General features: G+C 33.3%; 1 protein-coding gene and 1 long non-coding RNA gene across 4 annotated transcripts; one reads left to right on the top strand and one right to left on the bottom strand.

Moving 5' to 3' along the window:
* Positions 1–643: 643 nt before the first annotated feature.
* On the bottom strand, positions 644–3039 carry LOC148612513 (uncharacterized). The gene is made up of 3 exons (XR_015924422.1): positions 2848–3039; positions 2231–2380; positions 644–874 (listed from the first exon to the last, which is right to left on the bottom strand). It is a non-coding gene; the product is annotated as an uncharacterized LOC148612513 (long non-coding RNA).
* On the top strand, positions 1599–20633 carry LOC148612512 (carnitine O-acetyltransferase-like). Of its 3 annotated transcripts, none has more exons than XM_088594031.1 (14): positions 1599–1738; positions 7278–7463; positions 8480–8560; positions 11369–11487; positions 11978–12031; positions 12403–12571; positions 13219–13390; positions 13945–14120; positions 15530–15630; positions 16383–16502; positions 17450–17572; positions 17784–17982; positions 18400–18537; positions 19243–20633. In XM_088594031.1, the coding sequence occupies exons 1-14, from the start codon at positions 1712–1714 to the stop codon at positions 19456–19458; spliced, it is 1881 nt and encodes a 626-aa protein (XP_088450157.1). In that variant the 5' UTR covers positions 1599–1711; the 3' UTR covers positions 19459–20633. The 3 variants fall into 3 exon arrangements, with proteins under 3 accessions (XP_088450157.1, XP_088450158.1, XP_088450160.1); XM_088594032.1 differs by lacking the exon at positions 1599–1738 and adding an exon at positions 1785–1961; XM_088594034.1 differs by lacking the exon at positions 1599–1738 and adding an exon at positions 6676–6695.
* Positions 20634–20804: the final 171 nt, after the last annotated feature.

Below are 20804 nucleotides of genomic sequence, written 5' to 3'. Positions count from 1 at the left end.
TCCGGCTCTGCAACACGGTGAAGGCCCCAGGTATAAGCATCTTGGTCGAAGTGTTTCCAGAATAACAGTCTGAGGTTAATTGTGACCATATTGATTATTTTAAGTTTATTATAACAAGTTTATTATTATAAGTTTTATGGTCATCATCATGAACTTATGGATCGTCACGGTGTATCCATCGGCGCCATGAAAACTGATTTGTTCAACGTGTCATAGTTTTCCTTTCCTCTTTCGTCTACCCTGGACTTGACTTTTTATGAGCAACTCGGCGTGTGTTTCTAGAAAAGCAGAGGACGCTTACCCTACCGGTGCACCTGGTCCATGCTCCAAGTTTTTAGTGGAGTCCGCATTGCTCATTTACTTTTGCTACTTTGTATGTTTTATTTTAGTTACTTTATGTTCTTCGCTGTGTGTGTCTGTTTTCCACGTCTGGTTTTTGTCTCTTGATTACATTCTTTTGATTACCGCTATAACCTTGGTTCCCCTGATTACTCTGTTATAAGCACCATCTTGTGCTATATAACGATTGTGTGTAATTTTTCTCACTGTCTGACAAAGCAAACTATCACATGAATGGACCACGTTGCAATTACTAGGCCTATATTGTATATTTCTTATTGTATGTCTGTATGACCTCGTCATTTCTTTAAATGGTACATTGGTTCATGATTTATTTCGATTTTAATAGGTCTAGTTACATCATTTTTTTAATAGACGCAGTCTATAAGTTGCGCGAAATGTTGGCCATGTGTTTATCACCTTTTTTTACCATGGCTGTGATCTACAATTGCTTTGAAGCACGTCATATTAGAATTTTTTTAAACCCTTGGACAAAACCACAACTAAATGCTTACATTACCTTGGGTTTTCTTTCCTGAAAAATTTTAAATCATTTTCAATAAAAAATTATCTGGTGCAAATAAAACAAAGGATTTATGATATATCTCTTCAACTGTACAGATATAAAATATTACTGGTTCAACAACTAAAGTTGTCCTTTTTCAACCAGTTTCATAAAAAATAATTAGCGGGAGAGATATGCTGATGCTTTAGGTCAGGTAACTGATCGATCAGTCTTAGCAAAATGGAATAAGGACGACATTTGAGTATCTCTAAAGATGATCGACTTTGCAAAGCATGCAAAAATGGTTTTATAGCTAGATGAATTTTATTTTTATGGTAATATCCAAATTATAGTTCCGTCAGAAATTCATTCCTGGAAAAATTTCAAAGTTTCGTATAGGGATCTTGAAAAATATAAATATTGTTCATCAAAAAATAAATTTTTAATTGTAAAACAAAAATTGAGTCGCAGTATAAAATGTTGATTTCCTTTATCACTTCTTTATACTAAGTGAGAGCACAAGAATGAAATATATATAATTTAGCATTACAAAACAATATCCATATTCATATAATTATTTATGATACATTGATGAAAAAGAAGTACATTAGTACTGTTGTGATTACTGAATCTTATTATTTCTTTCCACTGATGTTGTAGATTTATCTGTTGGGGCTTTATATAATTACCTTGCATTTGAGCCGAAAGGTTTAAAGGTGCAAAATTTTGTGGGGGCGAGAAGTGGACTGTGGAGACAGGGAGACAACCACTTTGTTTACATTTTTTGGTCCAAAATTAGAGGTGGACTTTGAACGGGACAGAACGTATTATTTATAGCCATATAGGTTTAAAAGATAGGTCACAGATATGTTGCGAGTCTTTAGACCCTCAGTGGTAAGCTTTAATCCTTTTAATCAATGCAAACATCATGAGATAGCAAAAAATTGGGTTAAAAGAAGATGGAGACATGTGCATTGAACTGTTGAAACCTAAATTTGTCCCAAAGCGTGTTACGTGCACATTTCGGATGCTTTAATGATAATTTAGAACAGCTGCATGCCAATTACCCAGGCTATCAAGTTTTAGAAAGCCAAATGCTTGTCAGTATTTTTATAAGGTACGTTGTCAACCCCACTAACACTTTTTATGCAACGAAAGTAGTTCTTCTTTTCTAATCTAACCCTGCAACCAGCCGTACATCTATCATCATTCAGTTTTTTTTTCAAATGTCTCTTGCTTCTGTGTTTTGTCCTGAAATTTGAGAGTAAGGGTGATTCCCCATAGCTATGAATATGAGGGGGACTTTTTAAACTTAAGCCTGTGAGGATTACTAGGATTACTAGGGACATTTTACAAAACAAATTTACAAAGATATACACTACTCACAATCATATTTTTAATTTCTCCATGGAACGCGGTGGTGGTGGAGAGCGTGTCGTCACATTTTTTTCTCGATTCGCGGTGGAGACACAGCCTCTGTGTTTCCTCTAGCAAATTAACCTCTTCTTGACTCATAAAAGCAGCATAGCCTCTATTCTAAGTAGAATGATATATTGAAACATCTTCAAGTTATTTGACTACAAAAATAATTCAAGTCTATTGTGCTGTACATGTATAGGTATGATTTTCTAAATAAATGATTAAGTAGAAACAGCCAAAAAAAAAAATTAACAACTTGAGTAACTATCTAAAAAATATTAATTAAAAGGTGTCACCTGTAATTTACCTATCTGTTAATTAGTATGAATGTTTTAATAAGCATGCACCTTAGTTGTGACAACCCTTAACAACTATTCCTTGAACGCCAACAAAATTTTACTGGTAAATTGTCGGTAGATCAAAGGATGTTGGCATTCCTTTCAATAGCAACAAATATTTGCTGTCTCTGCGAGTTCATCTTGTCTGCTTGTAATCTCAGTCGACTGACTTACGATCTTCCATTACACATAGTCTAGCTTATGCATAAGAGATTAGTTTAAGGAAGTTACATGTCATTTACTTACACACAAAATTGCACATTTTACTATCCTTGTAGCTACAAGTAAAGCTACGAATCCACTCATCACGTCTTAATTAGTTGCATTGTGTGTAAAATAATTACATTTTTCTTACTTTAGGCCTCAAACAACCCTGAAGCACCCAAAGGTCGTAATAATTAGTAGTCAACTGCACTTTAAATCATGTGTAGAATTAGATGTATTGAACTTGAAAATTAAAGTGGATATTACGATACTTGTGACATGTACCGATTACAGGAAAACGCTTTACTGGAAATTAATTTTATATTAGCTGTGATTTTTTATTGTGAGCATACGATGTATGAGAATTCAATGTAATTGAACAACAACATAAAAATAAATAAATGAAATAAAATGATTAAGAATTTCAAATCTTACCGGCTTTGTACCATTGGAACTTGTATTGCAACATGAGAATTTTGTTATTCACATATTTCTAACACTCCCTAGCCTTAACAACCTTTTAGTAAACACTCAATACATGTACATGCACATAAAGAACTGTAATTTAAAAAAAAAGACTTTCATTTATTTTTTTTTTACTGAATACCACCCCCCCCCCCCAAAAAAAAAAAGAAAAAAAGAAAAGGAATTGTAGCTAAGTTAGTGCAGTTTTGTGTTTATTACGAATATTAGTGAATATTAATCAAATGTGTATCCAACAAGTCGTTTTATGTAGTTTTTATTTGCTTCACATTTATTCTGTGTTTGCAGATAACACCTAAAATAAACTCAATAAAAAATTATGTAAGTCGTAAAACCAGATTTCTTCTGTCACACAATATTACCCTGAAAAAAAAAAACAAAACAAAAAACATTACTTGTGTCAATTTAATCGACATTTCTTGAAGTAACGCTTGGTTAAATTGTCTTTGAAGTGTGTTAAACGAAACTCGTGAAATTGAATAATGATTTTTTGCAAAATATTTAATCGATCAAATCGGGTTAACAAATTAAATTAAATCGTGAATTTGCGTAACGACACGCGCATGACGATACCGGTGCGTCACAAATTTTGACTCTCCACCATGGCGACACCAGCATGTGGCATTGTAACATCACCGCGAAACGTTGAGAAATTATAAAAAAGATTGTGAGTAGTGTATATTTGTACAAGTTTAGCTCTAAATGAGATTTAGATGTTCTTACTCTGGACCAACTGTTTAAATTGATCCAGTGACCCAGCATTTACATATGTAAGTAGTCATGAGTTCCATATAACTATGGATTGAAGAGAAAATACATTTGTAGTATATGTAGTTGGTTCTTGCAGCTACGTGTATAAGTTGGTATTTGTTGAGAATATACAGTGCTACACAACGTGAGGACATTGACGTTATTTAGTGTTAAGCTTATATTATGTGACATGTATTATGCTTTCTATTCACAATACAACATTCAACACAAAAACTCTGTTCTTTCCTTTTCACCTGTTTTGATACAACAGTATTGTAATTAGTTTGTGTTACATTTATACATTTACATGTACATGTGTACCTGTATTTTGAGATGGTTGTGGAGTTTTGTTTCTATTGCAATTAAATTATGTGTTATTTTGTATAGCATTATTACTTATGTATTATTTCTCCTTTGTTAAAATGTTGGCCATTGTTGATGCTTTAGCATATCTGTTACACTCTTGGTATGGTGGTATCTGTTGGTGATCTATTTTGTTTGTTTTGTTTTAGTTTCTCTGTATGAGCATAGACCTATAATCAATTATAGGACTCTGTTACATTGATTGTACATTGTTTACTTGAGCAGTAGTGTAGGTTGGATCATACCATTAATTTCTATGCCTTTTTGTTTCAGTGTTTTGAATTCACAGGTTTCTTCTCAAAAAGCCTATGATCTTGTTTGCTTTTGGGGTGATGTTGATAGATAAGTGTGTCCCAGATCATGTCTTTTGAAGTTATGCGGAAGTATTTTGCTGTTAGGGGATGTCCTTCTAGAAGTAGAATGTATGGTTATCAAAATGGTATTTGTGATCTTGTGACACTGAGTTAGTTACTTTTTTTTAGAATGGAATTGCATACCCTACTTAAGTTGTCTTCCCAGGCTGCTAAGTTGTTACAATGTATATGACAGCTTTTAACCACATTAAAACATTTGCCTGTCAAGCACAAACACTATTAGGATCTGCACTGGTGCGACAACTAAGCTTTTTAAGGGGGAAAATAAGTTTTTTTTTATGGAGCATTGCTGCTATCCTGCATCCTGATGTACATAATGTATTTACACTATAGCTCAGAGTTAGACAGTAGCCTTCCTGCCAGCCTGGCTTATATTTTTTGGCAGGGCTGGCTAATTTTGGCAAAAATTTATAAAGTCATATAGTAAATGTATTGAAAAATTATATTCAGGACTGGCTAGAATTTGAGTGAGTTTCCTACCCTGTATAGCTAGAGCTTTTTTTTCTCATTTTGCTGATTGATCCTGGATTCCTGCTTTTGTAATTCCTTTTTTATTTCAAGATTTTTTAAGCTGTTTTGTGTCAAAAAGGCCTTCCAGAAATCCAGTATGGTGACATATAATAAGTTTCCTTTGTTGAGCTCTTGAATGAAGTCTGTAAGTGTTGTTCTGAGTTTCACAAGAGTATTCAGGTTTATAACCATGATTTTAAATTGGTGAGAAATTAGCTACATGAATGTTGTTGATACAAATGTAGGTATTTCATCATACATGTACATGGTACATGTATATCTACATACATTTACATGTATAATACAATGTATGTTCTAGTATTTGTCATGTTACAGAACATAGTGCTACCTTTTGATAATATTCCAAGAGGTGTTTCTCCTTTTTTTTTGTAAATAATTCAAATATTTATTTATATATTTTTTTTTGTAAATGTTTCAAATATTTATTTATATCTTACCAGTTGTTAAGTACATATATTTTGCTTTTCATTATCAGCGAGCATTGCAGAGTTATTTTTAATGTTGAAACAATTTGGATTGCATGTACCGCGAGTACTCAGTTAGAATATTCAAACATGTACATTTGTATCTGGGGCATAATTTCTTCTGAGAAGATGTTGATAGATTACATATAATTCTTCTCATTTGTGAGATGGGTCAATATTTCATAAGAGCAGAGAGAAAATTTTCAAGTTGTGTTCATTTAATGGACCTGTGATTCCTTTTATTCAAACATCCACAGAACTACAATGTACATTTTTGTATCTAGAAATAATACTTTGAGTAAGTAGTATGCATTAACATGCTTCCTTGAAGGATCCAAGAGGGGGTGCTTGGTGAGCCAGCCCTGACCCTTATGCTGCAAAATTTTGGTTGAATACATGGTATCATGTACATGTATATAGAAAATCGCTGATTGCTAGAGTGGATCCCCTTTAAAGCCAGTCAGCCCTCTCCCCTAGAGCAGGTCCCCTTTTAGGCCAGTCAGCCCTCTCCCCTTTTCTTAATTTCTGGATCTACCACTGTGTACACTATTTTGTATCTTCAATAAGACAAGTGTAGTTCAAACCAAAAATTAAAAAAACATAAAAAAACACATACATGTATATGTACATGTTTGAATATTCATATATGTACATGAATCTAATCAAGGTACCAAGAAGCACATAAATGTACATGTGTTAATATTTATACATGTATATGTACATAAATATGTACATGTACATGTCAACATGAATCTAATCAATGTACTGGTACATGTGTGAATATTCATACATGAATCTAATTAATGTACATTGTACATCATGTGTAAGTTCTACATTGCGACCCCATTTTTACTAAGTGCTTCTATAAAATTATTTTGCTGTACTTGAACATTGTATTGTTGATCTAAGGTTTAGTTGATCTAGGGTTTGTATACTTTTTGAATGTTTTAGAAAAGTTATTTAATTTCTCAAATTTGTATAATTGTCTTGTCAAAAATATGACTTTTTCAGTGAATTAGGGTATTGTAACATTCTGACTGATATTAACATGTATTGATGTTTTGTTAAAAGCTCAGTTTAAACAGTTTTCATTTTTTTTCATTATATGCATCAGAAAAACGAACTACATGTACAGGAGATTTTCTGATTTTAATGCATTTACAGATACAGGTATTTTGGATGTTACATGTACAATTTACATGTACAATGTACATGTATGTGTTAAAAAAAAGATCACAATCAGAGTTTTATTGTTGAAACTGCATGTTTAGACTCAGCTGGCCATATTTGTCAGACTCAACAGGCCATGTTTGTAATTTTGATGGAAAGAGAAAATGATAAATTCTACAGTAGAGATGTATTATTAGTGGGAGTTAAAAAAAGGTCATATGAAATGTGAATGGCAAATTACATGTACATGTATTACTTTGAAAATTGAATTTCATACATGTCCCCAAACTTTGCATCATCTGTATATCATATTTATGTATTGTTCTGTGTTTTACAGGTTGAGAATATTGTAAGTAAGCATTACAACATGAAGCCAACAAAAATAAAAGCTATTGGAAGGATGTTTTCCCAGCAGGCTTCACTCCCCAAACTTCCTGTTCCTGCTTTAGATGCAACACTCCAGAAATACCTCAGAACAGTTAGACCACTGGTGTCAGATGAGGATTTTAAACAGACTCAACAGGTAAATCTGTCAATGAAATTTAAAGGAAAAGCATTATTTTCTGCATGGATTTCAGAGGGTAAAAGTCATAATCAGTGGCCTAGGAACACTCCTTTTGTAGGGAAATTTTGTCAGTTTTGTGAACAATTTTGACAAAAATGGGCAAGTGATAGCCCCTTTTTCTGGACCCCCTTTCTTAAATATCTGGATTCATATCTGTTATTCATGTAGTTAGTAAGAGTCTGTCCATATTAAATTCTGGCAGATCCTCTGTCATGGTAAATTTTATCCCACTGAGTTTTTTCTCCAGTGTAATGTTTATATCATATGTATGTCAGATAGGAAAAAGACTTTTTTAATGCGTCATTGGATGGCTTGGAAAATGATATAAAAGTTCCCTAACAAAGCAATCAAATTTAGCACAAAAATAAAGAGTTATCTCCCTTTTTCAGCATTTCAATGCTTTCTATGTAGTTTTCTTCCTTTACCTGTTACAGTTAATCAAAAACCAACATTCAGTTTTGAGAAAGGATGTATTTGTGATATGAAATTGATGAAAGTTTTTTTTTTAAAACAAAATTTGTCATGTGCAACTCACTGCCTGGTTTTTCAAGGATAACCTCTTAAATATATAAATGCTTAATAGCATGGAATATTTCCTTACATTGAAAATGTAAAGACAGACATTGTGTAGAACTGAACTGAATCATGATAAACAACTTTTTAACTAAAGCAAAAATTCTTTGCATGGACATAAGGTAGCATTGTAGCTTTTGTAAATGGAATCTTAGATGTTTCCTATTAGGAAATATGTACATGTATTATGGTTTTAATTTCATTGATCTTTTTTCGTAATATGAAAGTTCATTTGCAACCATTCATGTATTTATTTTTATTTGTCTTTAATTCTAAGTGTACAAAAGTACATAATTATGTAATTTTCATAGAGTTGTTCTGTGATATTGTTAAAAAAAAGCAAAATTTTACCAATTCATGTGTTTTGGAGAATAAAGTGATGGGGTCTCACTATCTTGTAGTATGTAGAAGAATTCAGAAAGCAGCCTGGTCCAGTATTACAGAAATTTCTTGAAGATAGAGCAGCAAAAGAAGTCAACTGGGTAATATAAGGCATAAAACTGATTTAACCTTGCTACATACTTGATATGCCTGTCCCAGGTTAGGGTTTAACCTGCCACATACTTGATGTGTCTGTCCCAGGTTAGGGTTTAACCCTGCCACATACTTGATGTGCCTGTCCCAGGTTAAGGTTTAACCCTGCCACATACTTGATGTGTCTGTCCCAGGTTAGGGTTTAACCTGCCACATAATTGATGTGTCTGTCCCAGGTTAAGGTTTAACCCTGCCACATACTTGATGTGCCTGTCCCAGGTTAGGGTTTAACCTGCCACATAATTGATGTGCCTGTCCCAGGTTAGGGTTTAACCTGCCACATACTTGATGTGTCTGTCCCAGGTTAGGGTTTAACCTGCCACATACTTGATGTGTCTGTCCCAGGTTAAGGTTTAACCCTGCCACATACTTGATGTGTCTGTCCCAGGTTAGGGTTTAACCTGCCACATAATTGATGTGTCTGTCCCAGGTTAAGGTTTAACCCTGCCACATACTTGATGTGCCTGTCCCAGGTTAAGGTTTAACCCTGTCACATACTTGATGTGTCTGTCCCAGGTTAGGGTTTAACCTGCCACATACTTGATGTGCCTGTCCCAGGTTAAGGTTTAACCCTGCCACATACTTGATGTGCCTGTCCCAGGTTAAGGTTTAACCCTGCCACATACTTGATGTGTCTGTCCCAGGTTAAGGTTTAACCCTGTCACATACTTGATGTGTCTGTCCCAGGTTAGGGTTTAACCTGCCACATAATTGATGTGTCTGTCCCAGGTTAAGGTTTAACCCTGCCACATACTTGATGTGCCTGTCCCAGGTTAAGGTTTAACCCTGTCACATACTTGATGTGTCTGTCCCAGGTTAGGGTTTAACCTGCCACATACTTGATGTGTCTGTCCCAGGTTAAGGTTTAACCTGCCACATACTTGATGTGTCTGTCCCAGGTTAGGGTTTAACCTGCCACATAATTGATGTGTCTGTCCCAGGTTAAGGTTTAACCCTGCCACATACTTGATGTGTCTGTCCTAGGTTAGGGTTTAACCTGCCACATACTTGATGTGTCTGTCCCAGGTTAGGGTTTAACCTGCCACATACTTGATGTGTCTGTCCCAGGTTAAGGTTTAACCCTGCCACATACTTGATGTGCCTGTCCCATGTTAAGGTTTAACCCTGCCACATACTTGATGTGCCTGTCCCAGGTTAGGGTTTAACCTGCCACATAATTGATGTGTCTGTCCCAGGTTAAGGTTTAACCCTGCCACATACTTGATGTGCCTGTCCCAGGTTAGGGTTTAACCTGCCACATAATTGATGTGTCTGTCCCAGGTTAAGGTTTAACCCTGCCACATACTTGATGTGCCTGTCCCAGGTTAGGGTTTAACCCTGTCACATACTTGATGTGTCTGTCCCAGGTTAGGGTTTAACCTGCCACATACTTGATGTGCCTGTCCCAGGTTAAGGTTTAACCCTGCCACATACTTGATGTGCCTGTCCCAGGTTAGGGTTTAACCTGCCACATACTTGATGTGCCTGTCCCAGGTTAAGGTTTAACCCTGCCACATACTTGATGTGTCTGTCCCAGGTTAGGGTTTAACCCTGCCACATACTTTACTGCCAGAAACCTGAAGTCCAGTTGTAGTCATTGTTTTTCATGTTCATAGTTATTCATTTTATGTTTTTTCAATGCATTAGGGCGATTTTTGTCTTTTATGAATAGTTTCACATCATACATTTATTTTGTGACCTTCAGTTGACCCGTAGAAGTTAAATTCTTCGTTGCTTGGCATTTGGTGGATGACTTTCTCATTGGCAATCATTCCAAATCTCTTATTTTTATATTGATCAGGACTTGAGTACCCTACATGTGGTACATTTTGTACATGTATTTGGATGTGATTTATAAGTGCTCTCCCTTTTTCTGCCAATTTCCCTTGATGTATGTTTATGTTTACATGATGTGCTATTATTTGTGCTACTAATGTGCTAGAGTGCCCTATTTTACCTTGATTACCTTTCAAAATCTGCTAAAGTGATTCTGAAGTAGTGGCAGGGATGTGACTTTTCTATGGATTCGCAGATTTCTGCATTTATAAATTTGTATTTTATACAATTTTTTGTTTTACTGTTTATAATTCAGATTTTACAAATTTCCATTATCAAGGGAGCATTGCAGAGTTACTTTCAAAGTTGAAACTAGTCAGATTGCATGCACCTTGAGTAATGCATATTGTTCCCCTTATTTCTGGTAGAAATGTCCTGAATAGTTTTATACCTCAAAAAATGGTGTGTCTGTCTTTCCATCTGTCCAGTCTGTCTGTTTCCAGATGATAACTATCAAGGGATCAGTGGATTCTTTTAAGAACTTTGCCCAATTGTTAGGTACCATAAAAATACAAGTTCAAGAAACATTGTTTTCAAGATTGGCCATTTTGTACATTTCACCATATACATTTTGTATTTCAGTCATAAAGTCTACAGAAAATATTTCAGTTATACTTTAATGCATGATAACATTTAAATTTTAACCAGAACACTTAATTAACCAAAATTATGCTACATTTACAAAAAAATAACCCAATTAATGGCAGCCAAAGTATCATTTATGTTAAAAGCCTTCAATTCACTTATAATGCCATACTTTGTTTCCAAATTTTAAAGTAAATATGTACAGATGTAAAGCATGGGGAGATGTTTAGAATATTACTGGACATGACACTTTTGTCATTTTATTAACAATGATGTAATACATGTAATACTGGTGATGCTTTTTTTTTCATTTGAACAAATATATATATTTGAAGTTATCAGAATGGTGGACTAGTGTAGCATATTTAGAGTTCAGGAACCCAGTACCTGTCCATGTTAGCCCAGGGATTGTACTGCCAAAACAAACTTATACAGATATTGATGGTCAACTTTTGTGAGTATCATATATCCAATGATTAATCAAACCATTTTCATTATTTTTTTTTCTGTTTTTTTTTTAGTTCATATAAAATTTCTAGTCCTTTTTATTCCTCAAAGTTATGAAAGAATTGGCACCATTTTGAAAGCTGTAAGTCCCAAGTCAGTTTAGTAGAGGGACATTGCAAATAACTTAATAAAAAGTTATCTTAGCACCTGGGTCAAAGCTTACAATAATTTAATAAAAGGTGAACTTAGCACCTGGGCCAAAGCTTACAATAACTTAATAAAAGATTAACTATAAGCATTTTCAGTACAGTGTATCAGATTCAATTCAATATAATTCTGAGACCATATTATACCTCAATTAGTGCTTTTGAACAATATAGGACCTGATATTGAAAATTCTGTGAAATAATCACCACAGGTACTTGTTTAGATCAAAAACTATTTTGTTCTTAACAATTCAATGTATGTCTCTAAATTAGTTTTTTCTTCCTTTTCAGGTTTGCTGCCAAGCTAGTGGCTGGTGTGTTGGATTATAAGATAATGGTTGATGAGTGAGTAAACAGTTGTGATTTATATATATCAAAAGCATATATACTTGTACATTTGTACATGCATTGCAGTTCATTGTTATTTTTTATTTAGAATTTTTCTTTCTATTGACATCTAGGAAAAGAATTATGAGGAAACATTTTTGTTTGAATGGTGTGCTAGGATATACAATTGTCTTGAATAAAAAACAAGTCAAAACTAGATATGGATACTATTTTACATGTTTAAAGGGAATGAAATGTTATTTTTTAGATTATTTGCCTTGAAAAATATTTTTAATTGATATAGATTAAAAATTGGATAGTTTTACATTTAGATATGATGAGAATATTACATGTGTTTTTTTCATAAAATGATTTATTCAATTTCACAGACAAACATTAGATGTAGAATATATTGGGAAGAACCCTCTTTGTATGGCCCAGTTCTATAAGATACTGTCTGCCTGTCGTATTCCTGGGTTAAAGAAAGATGCCTGGGAATGTTACCCACCTGATCAACCAAATCCACCCACATATATCACAGTTATACATAATAATACAGTATGTAGAGCATAATATTCACAGACATAATATCACCACCTGTAAACATATCTTTATATTTACAGACAAAATACCCCCATTCATTAGAGTGGGGCTATATTGCAATCATGTTGTCTGTCTATTCGATGGTTTCTAACTTTCCAAATTAACCCTGCTATTTGTTATACAGACTTTTCTTTTACACCATTCTTTTTTACTTCACCTAGATTTTATCAGTTTGATTAATTTGTTATTACCCTCCTTTACACATTTCTGTAACAGTTTTCTCAGCTTCTGTTAGAAGGAATACTTGATATATGGTTTACTGCTTTTGAATAGTGACGTGTACTGTGAACCCTCTCCATGTTCCTTGCCTATCCACTTCCTGTTTACTATATGACTTTATTTGACTGAAATAGTTGAGTGATGATATTAGTACATGTTGTAGCATGTCATATTTCACTCTTATACATAATTATATTGTTTGTAAAATATTGAATCCAAATGTTTAAAGTCTATTTATTGGTTCAAATTTGAGAGGGTCTGGGGTCTGTTACCTTCATTAAATGAAAAGGACCTACACATGTAGGTCTGAAGCTTGGAGAACTTCAATTTTCTTATAATTATGGGTCTATGAAAAACAATTCAGACATTTTGTTTCATTTTAGTTCTTTTCTATGGAAGTGTATGGGAAGGACCATAAGCCACTCAGTATAAACCAGATACTTGAACAGCTAAAACAGATTGTGGAACGATCACAGAAGCCATCTGTACCTGTTGGGATACTGACTACAGAAAATAGGAATACCTGGGCCAAAGCTTACAATAACTTAATAAAAGGTAAACTTAGCACCTGGGCCAAAGCTAACAATAACTTAATAAAAGGTTGACTAAGCACCTGAACCAAAGCTTACAGTAATTTAAAAAAAAGTAAACTTAGCATCTTGGTAAAGGTTAATTAAGCACCTGAACCAAAGCTTACAGTAATTTAAAAAAAAGTAAAGTTAGCATCTTGGTAAAAGCTTACAATGCCTTGATAAAAGGTTGACTTAGCACCTGGGCAAAAGCTTACAATGCCTTGATAAAAGGTTAACTTAGCACCTGGGCCAAAGCTTATAATAAATTACTTAAAGGTAAACACTGATCTTTTGCAAAGTTATGTGCAGATTGCTTGCAATAACTTCATTAGTGGTAACACAGTCAATCACATGATTCTTTTACTCAACCCTCACACTTTTATATTCTCAACCTCTTTTTAATGGCTTTATGAATTTTCTTGAACTGTGCAATGATGCCCCTATCTGTGAGGTACCTTACATATGCACCTGCTTTTGATTTGGATTTGAAATTTTGAGATTTCATTTGCATAGAAAGTTTAATATTTTTAACTTCAGATAAATCAAACAAAGCAATACTCAAAGACATACAAAGGAGTATTTTTGTTCTGTGTCTGGACAATGGGTTACCGTCAGACATGTCTGACGAGAGGAGTGTTGCAGCAAGACTAATGCTTCACGGTGGCGGTAGTCAGCTCAATACAGGGAACAGATGGTATGACAAGACAATTCAGGTGAGCAAGGGTCTGAGAGCACATTATAATAACATGCTTTTACCATGGTGTTTTGGAATAAGTCACAACTATTCAGAAAATCTTGTAAACCTGATACAGATGTTAGAGATAGGGTTTATAAGTCTCGTTCTAATGTCATTTTCCTTTCTGGATTTTCTGTTTTAGAACATATTGAAATCTGACGATTGATCTGCATCTTATTGTTTACTTTCGGGATCTCAGAACGCTGCATTACAATGTAAAATTTTCTATGTTATGCTTTTCTTCACATTTTTATGATGTAAAACTGGATATCATGTAATTTTTAATTGGTATTTCTACACAAAGAGATGTTTTGCTTTTAATACTGTACTCAATGCTACATAAATGGCCAATCTCCATGCATTTGAATGGTAGACATAGGACCTAATCTTATGAAACAAGGGAGTCACATGATGAGATTTACATACCCTATAACAAATGCTGGAAGAGGTATATATCTTTCTCATGAAAAAAATAATTGTCATGTCTCCTGTGTTCTACAGTACATATATGAAATTTTAACACAATATCCCCTACCACAGGAGAACTATAGGTATTGATCCTAGAACTGTTGCTCTGTTTTGAAATTTAGAACTCAAAAGAGGATGAACATAAGAATTAAGGAAGCTACCCTGAATGTGAATGATTCAGTAAGATTTCATTTCTAAAGATAAGCACATTAATTCCTAATTAGATCCTGTTAGGACTTAGTGTTATGGAAAACTTGGTCAAGATTAAATTTTGTTTTAGAAGTTAGTACATTTTATATGCAGATTTAGTTATATCACATCAATTAAGTAGCTGTCTTTGTAAGCATCATGCAAAATCTGAAAATGTGATACACCTCCAAAAAGGCTACATGTTTTTATTTTTGTAATTAATTTGTTTTATGGGTCTATTTTATAAAATGTGTAATTATTCAGTCCAATCTGTCTGCTCTTAGGAGATAATAAACATTGAAAATCCAAAATATTCTATTGTATTTGAGTATCATTTACAGAGTTATCTCCCTTGATATTGAAATCTACAGTGCATTCTATATCATTTTTATCTCCTAAGAACACAGGTTATATGAAAAATTGAATGTGAATTTCTGTTTACTATGGCAATTCAAACAAAATATAAATAGTAAAAATATTTAGGCTTTTCAGCCATCAATCACATTTTGCATGATTCTTAGGGAGTGCTGTTTAATTCCTAACACTGGATGTCACAGTCTTTTTATGTTTTTCATAGGGCATGACTATGGTGTTGACTTGAGTTCGATGAAACTTACCAAGTGGTCCATTTACACATTTTAAAATATTTTTTTTTACCAATTTCTTTACATTAAAGAATCATTTTAGATCACATACATGCAGTATAAATTGTTCTATTCCTTGTTACAGTTTATCGTTGGTAAGAATGGTATATGTGGGCTGAACTATGAACACACTACAGCTGAAGGACCTCCTGTTGTTAGTCTGATGGACCATGTCGCTGCTTTTGTGTAAGTAAAAATATAGTACTGTGAGAGTACTTTAATTCATTGATACCAATTTCTGTGGATTAGAGAAGAAACACAGGTTTGTGGATTCTTGAATTTGTGGTTTTGATGTTTTCAGTTTACACATCTGTGGAAATCTCCTTTTCATTGGGAGCCAAATTTCTTGGTTAGGCCTATCCACGAAAACCAAGAAAATTGATACCCCACATACAATGGTACTTTCACAGTAGTTGCAAATGAAAAAGGAGTATAACACATAGGAAAAGTCCATGTACAAAAACATGTTTGAAAACATACAACTGACAAGGGCAAGAAAGACAAAACAAAATAAAAAAAAATACACAGACTTGCAGCACAAAACATACCTAAAACACTGGAGATGAACTCAGGTGCTCTTGAAGGATTAGCAGTTTCTGCTTATCATGCTGCCCAGTGAATGTCATATTTAGTCAAGAGGGAGAAAAGCTATGACAAATGTACATGTAGTTCATTAGACATTCTTGTAGTAGTGATCCTCATGCCAATGTAACCTTCAACCACAAATTACATATAAGTTAGCTGCTGATTATTGAAAAGCTGCTATTTAATTTTTAACACAATGCTTAATGTATTAAGGTTGTTGAACAGGCTATAATTTCTGAATTTCCAGCAAAAATACCAGTACTTCGCTATATATATGGGTAAGTTCTTATTTTGATAACAGATGCATATGGTGTAAAAGTTTCTTATTCAACTAAATTTTCTTGTATTGACAGTAGGAAAAGTCATCCAGATGGTCTACAAGCTGAAGATTTAAAACCAATAAAGAAATTAGAATTTAATGTAGACAATAAAACTTTAGATGCTATTGAAGAGGCAAAAGAAAATATAGATATGTAAGTTTGAGGTTGTATATCTAGTCTTGAATCCAAGTAATAAGAGACCGGCTTCATAAAGAATCTCAGTCTGAGATTTTCCTGAAATCCTTCCTCAACTCAAATTCTGTCCAATCAAATTGATTGAATATTGACAATTTGAGGAAAATCTTAATTTGAGATTTTTTATGTAATCCAGGCCAGATCTTAATTGATTTCAGTATATTTAGTGTATGTTTTGGGTTATCATGGTCTCACTCTAAGGTATATACCAGTAGTAATATTAGCATGAGTTATATATCAGTATGTAGATATCTCTGCTTGTCCTTGTCAACTTTTTTTTGTATATAACTGCAAAAAAATTACAGTTGTATAATTGTATGGTGCCATTGTCCATTATCACTATCATCCATAGACACTTGGTTTTTGTGTTATAACTTGAATATTAGTTGATCTTTAGATAGTGTTGTATCATGCTTTTTATTTTGATTATAAATGTATATATTGAAAATGAGCAGTAGTACCCATACAAGTTTCAAAGTTCATTCACATATGACTATTATCACACATGATAAGCAGTAGTAACATATGTCCAACATGAAAAAAAAATAAGAAAGAAAATATATTTCAAATTTCAAATTTGAATTTTGACTTTATATAGATATAAGCTATTTTGGTTGCTGTCCAATATCAAATTCCTGTATGAGTTGTGGTACATACCTATAGCATGACAAAGGTTGCAGTCTCATGTTTTTTTGTGGAGAAATGTCAGACTAGTACAAAGAAGGGTCTGTTCCATTGGTCAATCTTGCATGAAATATCTTCTGTAGGATGTTAAACGATAATCAATCAATCAATCATTTCTATGTAGACTTTTCTATTTATTTTTGTTGGGTTTTTGCCACTGTTTTTTCAATTGAAATGACAAAAAGGCTTATTGGAAACTTAATTACAGCTATCTTTTTCAGACTTATTAAAGATGTTGATTTGACAGTATGTAAGTTTACAGGCTATGGCAAAAATTTTCCCAAGTCTGTTAAACTTAGTCCAGACAGTTATATACAAACAGCATTCCAGTTAGCTTATTATAGGTAAATAAGTTATAGATTTTTGTTGACATTTAGTGGTTAGTAACTATTTGTTTTAACTATAATTTTTATTTTTTGTGAAAGAAGCAAAAAATTAAAAACAGTTTGAAGGGAAAAAGCTTCAATGTTAGTGATGTCAACTATCAAGATGAATGTTTGGCTATTGACCATTTGTTAACTGAATACAACAAAATGATGATATGATTTCTTTTAGGTTATACAATGAGCCCTGCGCCACATATGAAACAGCAACGTTAAGAAAATATCAGGAAGGACGGACAGACACGATTCGATCATGTTCTATAGAATCATTGGAATTCTGTAAGGGAATGTGTGATCCTAACATGTCAGCCGAACAGAAGAAAGATTTACTGAGGAAGGCTGTTAACTCTCACAAAAACTACGTCAATGAGGTCAGTATCAAGGTGGATGGATGTCGTAAAGTTTGCTCTATTATTATTAAGATTTTGTACTTTGTCAACGAACTCCTATGGGATGGGATATTTTTAACCATTTTTAAATAATTTTTTTGACATTTTTGAATAAAATAGCAGAATGGGAGTTTTGGGAGTGGGGTATGAGTTAGGGTAACATGATTTTTGACAGGCAAACAAATTAATTATTACATGTTGAGTAACAGTTTTTATGGTGTTTTTTTTTAAAGAGAGGTTGCACAAAAATCTACATATAAGGCACCTGAAACAAGTGGCTATTTGATTGTTATTTCAATTTAATTTCTCCTTGATTATCTGAGTTCATTTTGAAGGCAGTAGCTTAAAGAGATATTATATTTTTCAAATGAACAAGTGAAATAGTGTCTGTTTTGATAGGCTGTGAATGGTCAGGGTATTGACAGACATCTACTAGGATTAAAATTAGCTGCAATAAAAAGTGGTATGAATGTACCTGATCTACACATGGACCAGACATATACCAAGAGTGTACATTTCCAACTGTCAACTAGTCAGGTATGTATAAATAGAAAAAGAATATAGGACCACTCAGCCCACTTCACTGTGGTGTATGGTGTCATTGGACTGTGGTCTATTTCAGTCTCTTTTGATTTTGTTAGGTCTTTTATTAGATAGTTTTATTTATTTACAACTTCGGATAAGATAGGATCTAATGTTATGTGAGATTTATGTACAACCTGGGATAAGATAAGATCTAATGTTATGTGAGATTTATGTACAACCTGGGATAAGATAAGATCTAATGTTATGTGAGATTTATTTACAACTTGGGATCAGAAAAGATCTAATGTTTTGTAAGATTTATTTACAACTTGGGATATGATAAAATCAAATGTTATGCAAGATTGCAGTGAGGAGGAAAAATATTTTTCAAGCCATCATTTATTTAATTTTTCTAAAAGTAAAGCATTAGTAATAAAACAATTAACAAGTGTAAAAACTCCTGATTATCTTAGTATTTAACTAAATGAAGGAATTCAACAATATAGAAGCAGTTCTTGTTTTCATAACTTAATACCATAAATGTATTGATATTTGCAGATTTTGTAAATAGAACATATTGATGGGCTTTTATTTTGCAGTTTTGAATAAAAAATTTCATAGTATTAAAAATCAATTGTTCAGGTACTTATTTCTGGCTTATTTTTCTACTGTATAAAAATCGATATGTTTACAGTCATTCTGCTGTTTTTTTTTTAGGTGCCATCAAAAGAAGAAGCTGTTTTAGTGTTTGGACCTGTGGTCCCAAATGGTTATGGACTATGTTACAATCCACAGGAAACACAGATTATATTTGGTTGTTCTGCTTTCAATAACAGTCCTGAAACAGAATCGGCCAAAATGGCCAACGCAGTGACTCAGAGTTTACTGGATATGAGAGATTTGTTAGGGGGATCTGTACAAGCCAAATTGTGATTGTGATTTGTTTCCTTTTATGACATTTGAGTGTTGTATTGCATAAAAGTTGGCTGTTTTCAGTACTTCATGTGATTTTATGTGGTGCAAGAAATTACATGTATTGGTGTATTGAAACCTTACTTAAACTGCATCAGTTTTGTTAAATTTGTCGTGGTTACACTGGTGTTTAGTTTACACAGATTCAAAATACATTTAAATTGATAGGAATGAATTTTAATTGTGGCTGGTTTTACTGTAAATAATATCCAAGATATAAGTGGGCTTATAAAATTTCCCGTTTTTTTTTTTTAAAAAGTGAAATTATGAAGTATTGAGAACAACAGTAAAATGTGGAAAGTTGCTCACAGAAGAATTCTCCTCTCCTTTTGCTTGTATCTTGCCTTTGTTTTGGTCTGATGATAAATGACTTTCTATCTCTTTTTACTGTGAAGGTACTTTAATTCGTGGAAGCCAACTTCTGTGGATTAGGGAAGAAACACATGTCCATGGATTCTGATTTCATGGTTTTTAGGTTTTCAATATACACATTAATGGAAATTTCCTTTTCATTGGTAACCAAACTTTGTAGTTTGGCTTACCCACGAAAACCATGAGAATTGGTACCCCACGAACAATAGTACTTTCACAATAGTACATTTTCTTCTCAATGTAATTTGATTTGTGTGCATACATACATATATATTATTCACTTTTAACTATTGTGCAATTTTGAACACCTTCCTTTGTTATGTACATTATATATTTAGGAGTCCTTCTTGAGGAAAAATGTATCAATTCGTTGCCAGGATTAGTTATTATATGCCTTTCTGTGATGTGATAGGAATGTGACATTAAAAACCCCTTGAAGCAGTGATCATCAATTGTCAATCGATTCTAAAGGCTAGATATTGCCCTCTTGTGTTGTATTTTGACAGGCATCTACAGATGGGAGTTGTTTTGTCACAGACAATACCTGCTATCTTGTTTTGTGATCTATAAATTTTGTTTACGAGGTCTTAAAATATGCCATTTGTCATAAAAATGTTTAATTGAAGAATAAAAACGTTAGTTTACATGTGATTTATTCAGCTGATTTTCTATAACATACTGGTATATGGTACTTAGTATTTTGTTAATTATTGATTTGTAAAACAATTACATGAAGTAGGAAATAAAGGTGCTGATATATTTGAGTAGAATTTGTTTTCACAACAGCTTGATGCCTGATAAAGTAAACACATTGGTTCATTGTCCAGTTGTCTGATCTGATATATATCGTAGATTATTTACTGAAATTAGCAGTATTACAAAACTCAAAAGCCTTCCTTTGTAGAACTTCTTGGAGCTGGATTTAGCTTCCTATT

Source organism: Perna viridis, chromosome 7, assembly GCF_037379345.1.
Source record: "Perna viridis isolate PV_CMFRI_1.1 ecotype Kerala chromosome 7, ASM3737934v1, whole genome shotgun sequence".
NCBI lineage: Eukaryota > Metazoa > Mollusca > Bivalvia > Mytilida > Mytilidae > Perna > Perna viridis.
The sequence above is the reverse complement of the archived record's forward strand: the minus strand, read 5'-3'. Positions and strand labels throughout refer to the sequence as shown.